We start from the raw sequence: 17,750 nt of genomic DNA, 5'->3' as shown, positions 1-17,750 counted from the left end.
GATTAATTTGTGGACATAATTAAGTAAACCAAAGAGTAGTTCATAAAGGAAAATATTCTTTGCCCCCCCCCCCCCCCCGTTACATTATGCATCTTCTTTGTTATTCACATTACACTCGATTAAGTTGAATAGCTGGTATTATAGCAAGGCATGTAACTGATCTATGAGTTTTCCTGAAACAGATACTATCTCATGTGCTAGCACTCCATGAATTACTTGAGTGATGCTTACAATGCAGAACAATGAAGCCATGAATAGCACTTGTGGCAGGGTTAGAGTAACTGCTTCTACTGAAGGCACATCTGATAACCTTGAAGTTGCATTACAATGAAGACAAGTACTAAACCAACTAAGAGTCAATGGAAGATTCCTGTTAGCTTCAGTACTCCTGGGGAAGTACCCCTGGCAAAGTTTCAGTAGTTTGTTTAGAAAGCAAAACAAGCTACATTGTCATGATGCTGCTGAAAGAAACCTTGCCTTAAGACTTAAAATTATTCAACTTGTTTGAAACTGCATTATTAAACTCTATAAACTGGTTGGCATAGATTAATGATACCTATTATTAATGAACTCATTCAGCGTGTCTTGGTTGAGTTGCTTGGCAAGAGGTAGTAGCTGTGCTTCTTCAATGTAATTTTTTATTCAGTTTAAGAATTCTGATGACCTCTATTTTAGTAAGGTTAGGATATTAGTGTCTGGAACACAGATGTAAACTTTGATCTAGCTTCATTAGGAATGTGACATCTACCTTTTCAAAAATTGCACGTTTGAAAAATCTGCTTGCAGGTGCTGAGTAGAGATTTAGTAGACTCAGAATATCTGGAGATCCATCCTTAGTGCGCAGGAACAGAAAGTTAGACTTGAGTATTGAATGCTTCTGAGTATAATTCATGTAATTGCTATTGCAGTGAACACTAGATCTAGCTTGAAAGTAAGATGACAGTGTTTGCTGTTCTTTCAGACCCCCTATAGACCAGTTTTGAAGGGGAAATGGCTGCTTTGCTTGAAAACTGAGGGAATAAGAATCCTGGACTGTGACAAATAATCTGTGGCAGGGGAGTTTTGTGCTTGGCACGCATGCCCACAGTTGATGTGGAGGGGGAGTTTGATTAGTGCTATCTATGTTTAAAGTATTCTGATAAAATGGACCCAAATTATCTTCAATTCAGCCACCCAAAGATATTAAAATTATTTTCAGTCTCTGTTATTTCATTGAGAATACGGTAGCTATCTGAGCCAAAAGTAATTTGGTGAAATACATAGCTGTTCTATTGGTCAGTGTTTAATATACGCCCCGAGGAAAATTTAAGTTATAAATAAAGTTCACGGCTACATGCTGGGCTACCATTAGGTTGACCATTGCATAGCTCCTTGCAGGAAGAAATTCTTTCTAATTGTATTTAAAGCAATCAAAAATTTTATGTTACATCATTATAGTTCTAAAATTACAGCTTTTAAATCATTATAGATTCTATGATTCTATGATATTTGCAGATTGCAGGCAAAAGATAGAGGCGTGTGGGTGTATGTGTATATGTATACACATGTTCTCATATATTTTCTCACTGGAAAAAAATGAGGGTTATGCCAGGTTAGAGACATGTATTTTCATTTTGCAGAATGTGTGTTGTGAGTGTATTTAGTCTTCTTTGAGATTTTGAGAATTCCATTTAAATTTTCTTGAGGTAACATCTGTATGACATGACTCAGGATCATTTATTATTCAACTTATTGTTGTTATACAGACAGATCTGAGAAGAGTTGATCTTGTGCTGCTAAGGAATCATATTGTCTCTGACCTTTGCTGACTGGAATGTTGAACCAAAGCACTTAGCAGTTTTTCCTCATTTAAGATCTGTAAAAATAGCAAGATTGACTCTCACATGATAATGTTTTATCCTCACACTGGAAAATCAAATATCAGAAATGTACATTCATATAAGGTATATATAAAAATGAAACTGAGCAAGAGGTATCGAAAAAGCATTATTAGTATCAGGTATATAATAACAGTTAACCAAATAATTGAGTATTTTACCCTATTGGTAAAAATATATAATTCTTGGGGAGAACTGAGAGGGAAAATAAATCTTTTGATTAATAAAGTTAAATTTGATAAATGTAAATTCAACTCTCATAGAAACGAATGTTACTTGCAGAAAGTAAATATAATATCTATAAAGTAGAATAGGTAACAGTTGCTTGGTTTTATGGATAACAATTTGTATGGTAGAAACCATATACTGTGTAGTTATGCTTAGGTAAACTCTAATCTGAAAAACTGTAACAGTAATAATCTTGGGAAATAATAGTTGCAAAATTCTTTTTATTCTACAGTTTTATTTCAGTAACGTAGGAACAGTTCTGTGGTTGCAGAATTTTTGCGCTGAACTTATTATCAGTTCTTTAATTCCTTCTCAAATATATTCGCAGGTATGGTTAATGAAAGCTTAAATTTTTCCTTTGTGTTTGATTGAACATTTAGGAAAACCTTTTAAAAACATACTGAGGGAATCAATGTTGGTTGGTACCTACCTTTACCCTTTGGGAAAGGCTGCACCTTAGCAGAGACTAGTGTCTCATTGTGGTTTATCTGTGGACATAATCCCTCTCCTGAAGTTACAAACAAGAAGAGAAATCTAAGCTTATAAAGGTAAAATGATATTTTGAAAGTCAGTAGCAGAACCAGGTATAGAAACCAAATGCTAGTGCTCTATCACAGGAGGTAGCCAGCTATGCCATATGGCCCCTGGCCTAAAGGAGCCTTGTACCATATAAGACTGCTTGACAAAATGGTTTAGTTCTGACCTTGAAATGTCACTGAAAAGTTAAATTGACATGAGTTTATAGAAATAAAAATAAACATGTTCACTACTGATACAAGTAGATTTAATTGGTATGTAAAACCATGTCTATTTGAGAATGACTGTAAGGATATAATGCAGCATTATAGTAATAATAATAATGCAGCCATTACATAAAACCCCCTCCATAAACATATATTAATTTACAGTAAATGGGAACATAAACATCCTTTTTTTTCTTGGTCTTTTTATTTAGTGGGTCACTGGATTCTGAGATGATGGGACCTTTTCCCATGAATGGTTCTCAGCAACAGCTTTGGAAAATCATCGGTCCAGGGGCTGCTAGACTCTCTTCCCACTATATGGGCAGATTCCATTTCTCTTTCAAAGCCCAATTTGTATTTTTATTTTTCCAAGGCACTCAGGTTTTCCAGGTTACTTCTGTAACTCCTGCTTTGTGGTCCAAACCTGCTGTTATCTCCAAATTCCTCTAGAATACCAGGGTAGTCTACTTTTGGAATTAAAAGTGCCAGACAACTGATTCAGTAGAGGAGATATCTCCCTAATGCATTTGAATAAATTGGATTGGGAATCTAATACAAATTTACGGTGCAATTACATGAAAGAAATGTGGAGAGGACATACTATATTATTCCTTTATGTTCCTAAGTGTATTTCAAGTTACTTTGTAGATTTTCACTTGCATTTCAGTCATGTCAGCTCCTCAGGTATCAGACAGCATCTGTCAGGTTTCTTGCATGCTTCCTTGTTCTCTTTCTAGGCTGTTTTTGTCTAATACTGTAGTTTTTCTCAATTAAAAGTATTTATTTTCTTTGCTCATCTCTGTAAAGAGCATTATGTATGCTCTCTTCTCTAAACCTGTGAGTTATAATGCTATGCTATTTTTGCCTTGCTCCAGGATCAGCAGAGGATGAGCTAATCAGCAGAGACCTTAAGTGTGCTGGTGAACAGTTAAAAATTGAGAGGGAGATAGAAAGATAAGCAACCAGTCTTTAAATGTGAACCAAATCTCCATAACTTCTGAAATTCAGCTAGCAGGCACAGGTGTTTAACTGTGCTACTAATTATAACGGTTGGTAGTTTTTTCCTTGATTATTTAACTTAGGAAAAAAATGTGGCTTTTTGTTTTACTGCAGCACATTGCACTTCATTAGGTATTAAGCCAGCTGAAGTACAGTACATGAACTAGTGCTGTAAACCGCAGAATCACAGATTATCACAAACTGGATGGGACCCACAATGATCACTGAAGTCCAACTCCTGTTCTGCACAGGACCTAATTCGATGTCTGAGAGCATTTCCCAAATTAATTGCTGAACTCCAGCAGCTTGACTCTGTGTGAGGAGTTGTAGTCTGTCATGAGGCCCCCCCCTCAGTCTCCTCTGCTCTGGGCTGAACAAGCCAAGGAACCTCAGCTGCTCCTCATACATCTTGCCCTGTAGCCCCTTCACCATCTTCACAGTCCTCCTTTGGATGCACTGTGAAAATATAATATAATAATTTTATGTCCTTCCTGTATTGTGGAACCCAAACTGCACACAAAGCTTGAGGTGAAGCTGGTCCAGCCTATGATCCCTTCCCTCAATTGTAACAGTGATGCTAAAACAACAGAAGGTGCATTGTTTTATGGGTATTGAATGGAGAAGCAGAGTGAAGATATTTGAAATGAAAAATGATGATTGTGTATCCTGTAAAAGTGCAAATTATTGTGTCAGGAAGACATGGAAACAAAAGGTTGCAAAGCTGATCTATTCTTCACGTGTCATGTGCAAATTTTCCTGTGTTTTGTGAGCACCTAGTCTTGTTGCTACTACATATCTTTTGGGGAACCAGTTAAGTCTCTGGTGGGACCACAGTTATGCTGAGGAGTGCTGAGATTGTTCAGAAATAGCTGAACATGGTAAAAGTTAATGAGACAAACAGCCAGATATAAGGCACTTGTTATAGCACAGAGGGAAGATCAAAGTTTACAGCATTTGAGCATTTAACTCAAGCTGTAACTTTGAAGCATTTAATGCTGAGTCATCCAGTGTGAACATTAACAGAAGCTGAACGGAATTACTGTCCCGAAAGGCAGCTGTGACTCTGCATGAGTCTTACTTGTTTGTGTTTAAACTCATCGCCAGTGAACTGTTGCTTGATCTTTCTGCCATTTGTCTGATGCATGTCAGTATGCAGACTGAAAGGCTACCGACAGTTCACTGAGCAGCAGAACTGAAGAAATCTGGTGTATTTTCAGATCAACAGTGAATAAATCTGCTCTAGTTTTGCTTCACGACTAAACTATTCTGATTATCATTTCACATCTTATAGTTTTTCAGTTCACATCAGTGGGATCAGTGGGATCTCCTCCTTTGTAATTTTTGAACACTATCCGATTTTTACTAAGTTGTACTTTTCTTTGATTTGTAGCAAGGGTCATAAACTATGCGCAACTATCCACACACAGCTTGTAATTTTTCTTCCTGGTATGATACACTTATCTCATAATGCTAGGATATATCACCCATTTGGTTTTGATAACATCTGTATTCTCTGTGAGAATTTTTCACAGAACAGTAAACTGCCAATTTGTTTAGGCCTCTGGCTCTCTGCCAAACTTCAACAAAATTGGCCGAAAGTTTTAAGTACTTAGGGCAAATGCATTTACCTGTGTGATCCCATTGAACTTTTATCTTAGTAAATAAGAAGGATAAGAATATTCCAGTGAATATCATTTTAGATAATTTTATCAGTTATATAGATTTTTTTTCTATTTATGAGCATGTTTAAAAGTCTATATCTAAATTCTTTCGCTACAGAATAATTAAGAATACATTAGAGAATCATAAAGCACTCCATAAATCGGTCTGTTAAATAGATGTAAAATTACATTATTTGTAATATTGTATGATGTAATATTACATTATTATTTTAGGTAAGCTTTTTTCTAACTTTAAAAAGGAAGAAAATAGGAAAGGATTTTCCCTCTCATGAATGAACACTATTCCCACTGATTCTAATGGAGGGGGATGTTGACTCATGAAAAAATTCTTACTCAAAGGAATAATATTTAAGTGGAGATTTGTGCATGTGGAAATGCATTGTGCATCATTCTGTATAAACATAGAAATTTTGATTAATGACAGTTGAGGCATTCAAGTGACCAGTAATTAGCAAGTTTTACTTTCATCATTCATTTTCAAGATTACGCGTTTGTCATGTGTTTGTTAGTTACTGTGGGCCAGTGAATCCATGCTTAACCATCACGTGATGGATTTTAAATAGGAACATGGTTCTAATGATTCTTGGAATTACTGTGTTGAGAAAGATAGAGAATTAGTTGCATAAGGCGTGTTTTATTTGGATCTTCTGGGAGATAAAAATCTGAGTTGAGGGAATTTAGAGTATGTCTATTAAGTAGTGTATTTAGTAAAATAAGCTACTTGATCATGGTGAAATGATTGACATGTCCTACTCAGACTCTCTTCTGTCAGAACTTCCCATATTTCCAAAAAGTGACCTAGAAAGCTTGTGTATTGTTAGCTCTGTCTAGTTTTGCTTCCCTGTTCCACTGGGGAACAAATTGTGCAGGCTGTGTAGACAAGGTAGTGAGCTGAGAGGCACAATTAACTCCACTATGTTTTGATAATCCAGGTGTTGAAATCCACCCCCAAGCATCTGTGAGTGATCAAAATTGCCTTGCTACCACCAGCCCCATGGTGAAGTAGTAGATAAATCTGGGGTTGCTTCAAGCATGCTTCTTCTATATGGACTCTGGCTTATCTGGTAGTAGCTTTTTTGTGCATCTATAACATTGAAGTTTAAATGTCAGGGGAACTGCTAAACTGAGGAGATGCTTCATGAGTTTCAAGCATTGAAGGCGAAGACTTTTTAGTAATTACATCCATAAACACTAATGAAGTTAGTTTTCCTCAGCTTAGGCGTACTTGAGATGAATTAACTGTATTCAAATAATCATCAACTTGCTCAGTATTAAAACATCAGCAAATTTTGCAGCTTGGAAAATATGAGCACCTTCAAATACTTTCATACACAATAATGATTGGGTGCTAAAAATCTGGAACTCTTCGTGACTTCTCACTGACTCTTTTTATACACATTTATTGCACATAAATGTGAAACAGAAGGGGTGACAGAATGGCTCCCCGCAGCACCCCACACTTCATAACTTATCAGGAACAGGAGAAGCAGTTGCAACTAGCTGCAAGGTATCTTGGGGAGAACAGAGCTGATGTCAGTGAGAAACTGAAAACAAGTGTTTTCAGTAACCTCTCACAGTGCAAAGTATTGCTGAGCTGAAATATCTTTGTGGTGGTATCAAGAAATAAGGAGTTATCAAGAAATAATGCAACAATGTATCTTATGTGTTCAGTGAAACTAAAGCATTGGTAAACGCAGCTGTATTCAAGCTAACAGCCCCATTTTTGTGCATTATCACTGTCATAGAATCGCAGAATGGCTTGGGTTGGAAGGGACCTCTGAGATCATTTTGTTTCAGTCTGCCTGCTGCAGGCAGGCTTGCTAAACACTAGATCAGATACTGGATCAGGCTTCCCAGGGCCCTTTTCAACCTGGCCTTGAACACCTCCAAGGATGGGGAATGCACAATTTCTCTCAGTGGAAAGTTTCCCTTTGCCATTCTGGTTAACTTGGTGTTACTTTAATCTCTTATCATCTAAGATTAGGGATGAATTTGGTAGAAGACCTACCTGAGCTCGGTGGCAAAACCAGAAGTTGTTAATTTTGCAAACTGCTATGTTCCAGTAGCACTTTGTGTCTGCACTATAATTATGGGCATTCCTTCTGTTTTAGCATCCAAGAGCTGAATACCTTAGCTTGCTGTGCCTTCTCCACTAAATTCTTGAAGTAAAAATCTTAAAGTTCTTCCAGACGAATCATAATGTTTAAGTACATTGCTTTTATACATCTGGCTGTCAATTTCACTGCATTCACTTGAATCCTACTGCCAGTATAATTAAATATTTGAACACTCCCTTAACTCTTTACCAAAAGAAAACTCCAAATAATTTTAAGTGACTGCAAGGCCTACTGTTTATGTCAGTTCAATTTGTATGGCCTTCTTTGCATATTTTTCAGGTATACAAAGCTGTTGGGTTTTTTTGTTGTTGTTTGTTTGTTTCTATAGGAAATTGAGATTAATGTGGAAATGTGAATGACTTGTACTGCAGTCCTTCACCAAGAGTCAGCCATGCAGTGTAATCAGGATAGAAAAAGTCTTAAGGTTAAGTGCTAAAACTGAGTGCTGTGTGTTAAAACTTCAGTAAGAGTTAAGCAATCTTCATTGTAAATATATCAAAGCCACCTGCTAAAAATCGTTTTGGCACTGCAGTGTTCCAAGAGTTCTGTACTTGTTGGGTCTGAAAATAAATATCATGTTGCATTTCATTGCTTGTCTGCAGTACTATCAGTGATTCAGCTCCAAGCTAAAAGAAGGCTTGAAAATGGTATCTCTTTTAGCAGCCTGAAAATAGTGTAAGAAGCTAGGGCTTTAAAAACATTCTGTTGCTGTTACATAAATACAAAGTGTCAGTCAAATAATATTTATCCCAAAATATAAATAAATAAATAAGATCATTTGCCTTAATTTTTAAAGTTCTTTTAGAGATTTTCAGATAATTTTCTGATAGCTGTAGAGTAGATAGAATGTAATTCTAACTTTATTCATTGCCAGATAACTATTTCCATAGTATTTAAGCAGGTTGGGTTTGTTTTGTTGTTGTTTTTTGTATCATCCATGCTTTTTGTCACAAAACTGACTTTGGGTAATGGTAGAAGAGTTCAGACAGTTTCTTCAAATGCTTTAGCATGAAGTATTGCTTACAAGTAAGTTTTTCAAGCAGCATGGAATCTGGCTTCATTATGAATATAAGAGAATATGGCAATTTAATTGTCAGTTCAGAGGTGTAAGTAATTCAGTCCACCTGCTGAGCTGAGCTCAAATTTGATTTTGATATTCTGTCACTGTTAAATTATATTAATTATTGATTATTTCAAGTCGTCCATTATAGAAAGGGTCACTGTTCCAACATTGTTGATTAGTTTATATTCTGGTTTTTTTTTTGGTTTTTGTTTTGTTTTGTTTTTTAACTTTGGAAAACTGTTAAAAACTATGATTTTCTATTTGGTTTATCCTGAACTTGATGGGGACAATGCAGAGGAGAAATTTTGTTTTCAGCTCATACTTGTTTCTCCTTCAGTGTTACTCTCTGGAGTAAATTATAGTGGGCAGCATGTATGTAACACACAGCTGAGACTGACGAGTGCACAGCATGCGCTGTGTTTCTTACCTGTGTTATTTTTTGAAAACAGTTCTGCATTTTTCTTTGTCATCTTTTTATGCTACTGCAGTAACTTAAAGAGGCTGAAGAGAGGAGTTATTGAAGTTCCCAAACCTCAGATAAATTTGAAACAGAAACTGTCAGTCAGTGGAAAATACTGTTCTAGTTGGTGCTATGACTTATACCAGTAGGCTGAAGTGGCCTGTTAATGTAGGATGTAGGCTTAATGTAGGCTTTTTCCACAGTTGTGGGTTTTCTCATTGCTTTGTTGTTGTTGTTGTTAGTCTGTCAGTACTGCATGGAGTTGAGATATCTAAATAAGTGATACAGCTTTTGCATACATTATTTTGATGCACTTTACGACCTTTGAAAAACCCATTGCTGAGCTTGGAAAGCAAATATTTAACAACTTGATTTCCTATCTGTTGACTCCAGTGGGACTTCTGAAATGGAAAGTGGATGCCAGAACGCATCCCATAGTGCACAGCAATGCAATGAGCAGCATTAAGAATGTTAGTGTTGTTTGTAGAGATGTGTTAAATCACTGGATGAAAATAGACGCATCTCCTTCTTGGAAACCTTTGGGGAAAGATCTAATAACTTTGGTTGCTTCAAAAATATCTGATGAGGCTGATGCTTTGTATCTTCACTCAAGCAGAAGAGTGAATAAGGCTTATAAGCAGTCTTTAAACATGTTCTCACACTGGAGTCTTCCTTAGTTTATAGTTTCAGAACCAAAAATCAATCACTGCTTTTTTATCCCAGAGCAAATGTTTACCAGAGAGATACTAAACACTTACAAATAGAGTAGCTTATAATGGAAGCAAGAGCTCATCTTTTAACTTTGGAAGAACACACAGTGCCAATTTAATTAAAGCCACATTAAAATAGCACTGTTGTTTATATCACGTTGATTCTCAACTTCCCTGAGAAGTCCTGCTGCCATTTTGTGCCACATATTCATGTCTTGTGCAAATTAATAGATCATTTTATTCTTCGCAGGAAATCCGAAGGCTTTTATAGCAAATCCGCCAGTGTCAAAATGAACACAGGTACGCTGCTTCTGTCAGATTTTTCTTTACATGTATGTGTTATTTAGAAGGGAGAGAAGGTCCCAGATTTATTTAAAAGTTCATGAGCAAATTATGTCTTAGTTGGTGTTGAATTTAAATAAAGCAAGAAATTTAATAGTACGTCTGCTTATGTGCTTTTCTGTTCCACACATGAACTTTACTTATTTGGTTTTGTATGGATGGATATATAAAACATACGTGCATGTTTAGCTTTCTGTGCTTATGTTACTTATTTCAGTTTTGTATTCATATGTTTTTGCAAAAATTTGTAGTATTGGGATATAAAGGCTGTGGAAAATTGATACTAGAGTATCACATTTTCCTAACAGAAAGCACATGCCTTAAAAATGCTTTGTTTCCATTCTTTACTGTCAAAGGACGTATAAATGCTATCTTGTATGATTAGCTGCATTTACATAATTAGATAAGGATGACTATTTTGTACTTAGATTTACTTTTTCTCTCCAGTTTCTTTGATAAATGTGCTGACCAAACTAATTAGTCAGCACTATGTATCTGTATGTTATGATCTGTAAAATACTCCTGGCTTGTCCCTGAATCATTTAAGTCAATAGATAATTCTGCAGGTTTTGCTAGAAATGGGAGCATCCCTCCAGAAAGCAGAGTAGTGAAATCCTCAAGTGTAAATTTACAACTGCAGTCACCTCTTCATCCTTTACAGGTAAACTATCTGCTTTGCAGATTAAATGTGGCACAAGAACAGTAATACTCATTCCCTCTGGACCAGTTACTTTTATTATGGATTGCAGCACTCCACTCACAATTTGAAATAAGGAAAATCTCATGCCTGGGACTAGAAGTCCTGAGATACCTCTGAAGTCAGTGCAGGTGTTTTAGCAGCATGCTCAAAGTCCAAGGGATTAATGTTTCCATGCTATAGTTCGCTGTTATTACCTAGTCTGCTGTACTGAACAACTTCCTGGCTTTTGATTCTCTCAGACAATGACTGGAATTCACAAGGTTCTCATAAAGGTGTTTTTTGTTTGTTTGTTTGTTTGTTAAGACAAAGTTAAAATATATTGTGGTGAAACTGATGTATTGACAACTATTTTAATCAGGAGAAACAAAGTTTCTCAGTTGAGATGGAGTATTTGGTTGCTCTGAACTGTTTTGCAGACACCTGTGGGTGGTGGAGAGGGAATAGCACTGAATATTGATAAGGATTTCATTTATGGAAATTTGTCTTACCATTTTGCATTTTTTGATAAGACTTCTTTCCTAAACATGTCTGCATGTATAATGAATATAGCACTGAAGTACTGCTTGCTACACAGAACTCTAATTTCAGGAGTAAGTCAGCTAAGCATCACCAGCAGTGATTACATTGTGCACTATAATCATGGGTTAAAACATAATAGATGTCATTTTATAGCTTCTACTTTTGAGAAGTGTGGCTTGTGTCAGAGATGAAAATTACTAGTTTGTGTTACTGCAGCTCTGAAGAGTGGTTTTGTTCTGCACAGTACTAAAATTTCTCAAGTTAGTCTGAAACTCTGAAGAGGAATAGACATAAAGATTTTAATGATCTATATGTCTGAATGACTTCTGCTGTGGATCAAGTCTTCTGATCGCACAGGATACCTGAAAACCCACTTAAAGACCCAGGTATACTTGAAATCTTGCATAGTTTCCTGAAGATATCACAACTGTAAGCTGAACTTTATTCTACTGTGCTCTTAAATAGTGAAAACATTTTTTCATCTTGAGGATGTGCACATTACAAGCTGTATTAAAAGGAAGTATTGGCAAAAAAAAAAAAACCCAAAACATTATTTCATGTCAGTTCTATTCATGTATGTTATTCTTGACTGTAAGAAAAAATCCCATGAGTAGGGCATAGTAGTGAACATCTTACACTACTGCTGGTGAAGCATTACTTTACTAAGGAGGAGAGTGACTGAAGCTGAAGATGTATGGCACAGTCACCTGGTCTCATTGTTTCTCTTTTTACCTTATGTTGTCTTTGGGCATGAAAGGAATGCAGCAGTTCTCTTAATTTTTGCTATTTCACTGCTTCATGATGGGAATTTGTGAATGACAAAATTGGAGGTTATTGGATATTGAGAATTTGCCACTAATTTGTCTTAAAGTAGGATTACCATTAATTACTTTGGCAGATAAACTTTCACTTCAGTTTAATGCAAATAGTTGTTCAAGTGGCAAAGCAAACAGGCTGGTCTATGTGCAGCTTTAAAAAGTTGGTGTACTGCTTGGATTGGGCTGCTTTAACCCCGCATTCCCTGTGGCTGCAGGCTTGGCAGTCTGTCTCAGTGAAGCCTGTAGAAGATATTTTTGTCTACAGAGAAAATGTTTTGAAGAGCTTTGGTTTTCATTACTCTACCATATATGGGACGGATTTTTCAGTGCTTGATGTTGATTCTGTACCACATGTTAGGAAGAAATACTCAACAGCTAAAGACAGTGAAATCTATTTGCAAAATCAAGGGCACAGGCATTGGATATAGAGAAGTTTTCAGAAGTACTGAAGGCGCTTTAGTTTGCAATTGATTTTGGTGTTCTACTATTGCTGTAATTTAATAAAAATAATAGTCTAGTAGAATGTGTGCATTTTTATCACTATTTAAAAAACAGACTAAGCAGTAATCAACTAAATAATATTTTAAACTATACTAGCCTTCAAGTATTGCAGATTCGGTAAACATCATTATCTTGGTGAGGCATTTTGAGAAACTAAGACATGGAAAATGTAAGCTACAGATGAAGTTTACTTCAGGCTACAGTACATAATAAAAGTGCTTGTTGCTCATACCTGGTGTGTGTGAAGCTGTTGTTGGGGGAGAGGAGATTTCACTGAGGGATTATGAATGGATGCAAAATAATGTGTTAAAACAGATTCTTAGTATCTATCCAAAAATGTTTTGGCTGTGTTTCACACAGATAGTGCTCAATAAAGGCATCTAATTTTGAAGTTGTCTGTTTTGAATAAATGAGGCACATAAAAAGCAGTTGAGAGTGAAAAAGTCTGTAGTTTTGGAAGCCCACAAGTATTTTGTGATTGTTAAAACTATTAATGCAAGTCATCACATAGGCCAACATCTTAAATTCTCTGAGAGACAAAAATAGAAATTCTCGGGTCCCCAGAGAATTCCTGAATAAACTGTGAAGCTGATTTTGGATCACTAAAACAAATTATACTGCTTGATTGTTCAAATGATGTCCTACAACAATTATATTTTTTAAATCATTATCCACTGCAGCTTAGCAGTATGAAAGAACCAGGTAATAGTAGATGCTCCTGAATAGTCAGTGTTAGTTTTCTTGGTAGTAGCTCAGCTTAAGACCCACAGAGGTGTTCAGGCAGATGATAGCAGGAGGAGAAGCCTCAATAATTACTTGACAGGCTACTCCCAACCACTCCACAGGAGCTATCAATGGCTCATCTCCACAAGCCTAGATAAGCAGGCAGGCAGGACCCCAAATTAAGGACTCCCAATGAACAAGTACAATGTCTGGGCCGTGTTAAAGCTGTGCCAGAGAGCCTTAGCCCTGGGGTCTAGGTTTGGAGCGCATCAGTATAAACCATCAGAAGCAGCTCTCCAGGTTGTCTTCTGAAGTGATGAGGGGGTTGCTACATAGGGTACGGGAATCATTATGAGGTGCAGAGGAAGAAGCAGCTGAGGATTACATTATCCTTATTTGTCTTTTCCTGATTTGATGCAAGTGTGGAGGGCTTGCAAAAGAATATCCAGGCATCAAGCTCTGTTGGGTCTAATTTGAGCTAGACATACATTTTGGGCAGTGGTTTTGATTGTGAACTGTTGTCCAAGTCTATTCAAGTCTATTACTGCTTGCTGAATTGATTCAGGTTACTTTTGCTTAAACATTAAATCAGTCCCCAGGAGGCCATGGCTCTCAGACCAGAATTTCTAATGACGCAGACCACATATGTATCTGCACATTTATTTATTTTTTTAATTAATGCAAACATTCTTTATGGATTCTTCCCCATTTATTCACTGAGTAGCAGCTGAGCAATATTAATTGTTTATAATTTGCAAATGAAGTGAGAAAATGATTGTTAATTCAGTTTCCTGTACTTTTTGGAATTCTCTGTTCCCTAGACTTAAAGCTTTTTGGTGTTATTCAGACTTTAGGACTAATCAATGTGAATGTAGTTAGCATTTGCTTGAAATTTGGTGGAGTTATGGAAAAGGAGACAGGCTGAAATAAGCTTCTCAAAGTTCAGCTGTATAAGGCCATGTAGATAAGTGAAGTAGTTTGAAATCTGGATCTCCTGCAGTAAGATGGGGATTCTTCTGAATCTCATTCAGATGCCCTTGATTTATGGGAGCTTGCCCTGGGCAGAGATGGGAAGATGGAATCCATGAGGCATAAATATGTACTTGTCCATAATCATTCATGTTTGATTAGATATGTAGCACAACTGAAGGCAGTGTGTTTGTGTGGTTGTGTCACACCTGAGCGCAAAGCAATTCTCTGCCATTATTGTGTGCATATACTGAGAATGTTATTGCAGGTACAGATTTGTGGGAGTGGCTTCTATATGGAGAGGTAAATGTTGTATGCATATGCATATAGTCTATTGCAAAGCCTGTTTTATCTGTCCTGTGTGAAGCTATGTCAAACTTTTTGCTAGATAATGTGTCTACTAATACAAAGTTGTGACTCCTTTCAGTTACAATGAAGCAGGATTTGTAGAAGTTATACTGATTAAATATTTGTAGTTGGTCTCCTTTTCTCCCACCTAAGCTTTTCTATGCTGAAAATGAGAAAAGTAGCTCTTGAAAACTACAAATAAAGCATTAGTTTAAATAATAAAAAAAAATAAATAAAAGTGGTAGATTGTTTTAATCAAATAAATGTGTTTTCAAAGTGCCAATATTCAGGTAAGAACAAAAAGTCCATATCAGCAGACAAGTCTCTCTGGAATTATGTCAGTGAGGAGAATAATAAAAGAATGGAAAATATTATTTTAGTTACCATTGCCATGCTGTTTATGTAAGCAAATCAAAACAAATATTATAACCAGTTTCAGTTTCTTTAGTCCAGAACCAATAATTAATACCAGTCAGTGTAATGCATTAGACTGTTCCTGACTGAAGTCGTCTGGTCCTTTGCTTCCAGACTTGGAGCTGGCAGTTGTTCTTTAGAACTGCTCACACCTGGGGCAGTGACTCAGTTGTCTGTCAGTGTTAACAACCGCTTAATGTGTATCTTTGCTATTCTGGGGGAATTCTGGAATGAGCAGAGGAATGGCCACAGCTCACTTCTCTGGGAGACAGGTTAAAGATGACTCTGTGGATCAAATTACTGTTATCATAGGAAATCCTTTCCACTAATAGGTTACAGGCCTCCCTTAAATATAATTTTATATAACTCCCTGTCATAGGACGCATGCAAAAATCATAGGGCCTCTGTCAAAGTTGTACTCTGTCTGAAGTGGTGGCCTATATGTAACTTCAGTATTATCAAATATGAAACTTAAAATAATGATTATGTTGAAGAGCATGAAAACATTCTGGTTTAATATAATCATTTAATATTTATTAACCTGCTTCTATAATTTGACAGAGTTGCTAAAAAGGCAAGTTGTAGGAAAGCCACCTGCTTTTAACAACAAAGTGCCACTGAAGGCAGAATGACTGCACCAAGTGAGTGAAAAGAAAAAAAAGGAGGAGAGACAGTTTTAGAAGAAAGGTTTTTCACACTGCTAGTTGTTCAGAAATATTTTAGATTTAGATTTCAAGTCTTTCCCTTGAAGTGTAGTTTGGTTCCAGGCATGCATATGTTTATCTTCCATTAAATTTAAAGCAAACAAACAAGCAAAAACCACTAAACATCAACAAGGGAAAAAAAAAAAGGGATTTTTGATTTTAAACTGAACCAAAGTAACACTTGCCATCCTTAATTGTTTTGCTTCTTATGTTTAGAGGGTCTGAAGAGCAATACAGAAGCACTTTGTCAGCTAATAAACATAGGCTTAGTTTGATGAATGGTGCCTTTCTAATACATACAATGAAATTATTTTACAGTACAGATTATTGATTAATCTTACTCTGGAATGCTTAATCCTTTGTCTTGATTACTTTTTTTTTTTTCTTTCTCATTTATTAGATATAATTAAGCAGTCTTTAAGCAAGAGAACATATGTATTTCCCCAGTGAACTAAGCATTAGGTGTTTGCTTTCTTTACTTATTTTGTATGAGTTTTATTGCTTCTTAAAGCTCATGAAGTTTTATGTATTCTGCTAATCTGTGGAATTCATGAATTTACGTGTACCTGCAGCATTTCTCTAACTGCATGTTTATTTTCTTGTATGTTCAGCGTATCTCACACTGCAAAGTGTTGCATGTGCTTGCTTCCTTTGTCTGGGGCTGGTGTCTGTATTGTTTTGTGCTTCCAGATAGCGGTGGGTGTGCTCGCAAACGTGCTGCAATGTCTGTCACATTAACAGCTGTGAAGAGGGTACAGAGCTCTCCAAACCTACTGGCTTCAGGTATAACAACTAACCAGTAAGATACTGCTCATGAATGGGTTGCTGTAGCATTACATTTGTCTACAATATCACTCTCCAAGGAGAGGAAAGGTAACCATATTTTCTATTCTACTGAAAGGTATTTTTCTTAGTTCTACAATGCTCTTTAAAAAGTAGTTTTTAATTCTCTCTGCCTGTACTCAGTTGTCATTGATGGAAAAATAGAAAGACTTAGGAAGAAACTTTTGTCTTTCTTTTTTTTTTCTTTTTTGTAAAATTAACTTTGACTTTGGTATATAACACAGATTTTGGGTCCCAATCCCCCTTTGTTTCACAAAATAATGCGTCATGAAAAGGTGTTTGTTACAGCTGGCTTTAGAACTGTTTCTAAAAGAACCTGTATGCAGTGGCACAATGACCATCAGAAGCCAGAATAATTTAAAAAATTTTTGAAATGTTTTCCTAAAAATGTGTGGAACAACAAAAGCATAGAGAGCATTGAGTAGGGAGAGCAGCTGCTTAGCATTCTTCTGTCAGATTTCGCAAGATGAAATCTTTATGGGTGTCAGCCACCCAGGTTCAAAGGTGAACTAAGTAGTTGCAAGTATAAATCCATAAAGAATCTCAAACGTTGTAGGCTAATTTACACCAATATAAACATTAAGTTTAATGTTTAAGTTCACACTGGATATAATAAGGTTCAATGAGCGTAAAGTTCAGTGAGACAGAAAATAGTAGTGAGGTAATGACTTTGTTTTGTATGGTTTTTGTTTTTGTAACATAACGCTAATCCCCAGGAAGAATTCTGTTCTAATTTCTGAAACATATTAAAAATAAATAAGGGTAGCAGGACAGTCATTGGGATTACTGCATGTATAATAATTCAAGAAGGCATTGTGTTTCTGTTTCTTAGCAGTCCTTCTAACAATTTTGTAATTAAGCGTGTACAAGCCTTGTAATGTGCTGTTGCACTTAAAAATTAGTTCTCTGGTGCTACTGAATTAGCTTACTGTATGTTAAAATAATTTTCAATTTGTTTAGAGACATAGAAATGTTAGTTTGTTTAGAGAG

The 17,750-nt window shown here is 36.1% G+C and overlaps 1 protein-coding gene across 4 annotated transcripts in view; it reads left to right on the top strand.

Moving 5' to 3' along the window:
- SORBS2 (sorbin and SH3 domain containing 2) overlaps positions 1–17,750 on the top strand; it is a 144,930-nt gene that overhangs the window by 58,221 nt on the left and 68,959 nt on the right. For 3 of the 4 annotated variants that reach the window (XM_065736946.1, XM_065736941.1, XM_065736942.1), the window contains exon 3: positions 10,130–10,179. In XM_065736946.1, coding sequence (XP_065593018.1) covers positions 10,170–10,179 — 10 coding nt within the window. In that variant the 5' untranslated portion in view covers positions 10,130–10,169. Of the gene's footprint in view, positions 1–10,129; positions 10,180–16,607; positions 16,701–17,750 lie in introns of all 4 variants that reach the window. The other variant, XM_065736943.1, reaches the window with a different exon arrangement.

This window comes from Cyrtonyx montezumae, unplaced genomic scaffold, assembly GCF_038088225.1.
Source record: "Cyrtonyx montezumae isolate F1298 unplaced genomic scaffold, pur_monq_1.0 scaffold_2, whole genome shotgun sequence".
Lineage (NCBI taxonomy): Eukaryota > Metazoa > Chordata > Aves > Galliformes > Odontophoridae > Cyrtonyx > Cyrtonyx montezumae.
The sequence above is the reverse complement of the archived record's forward strand: the minus strand, read 5'-3'. Positions and strand labels throughout refer to the sequence as shown.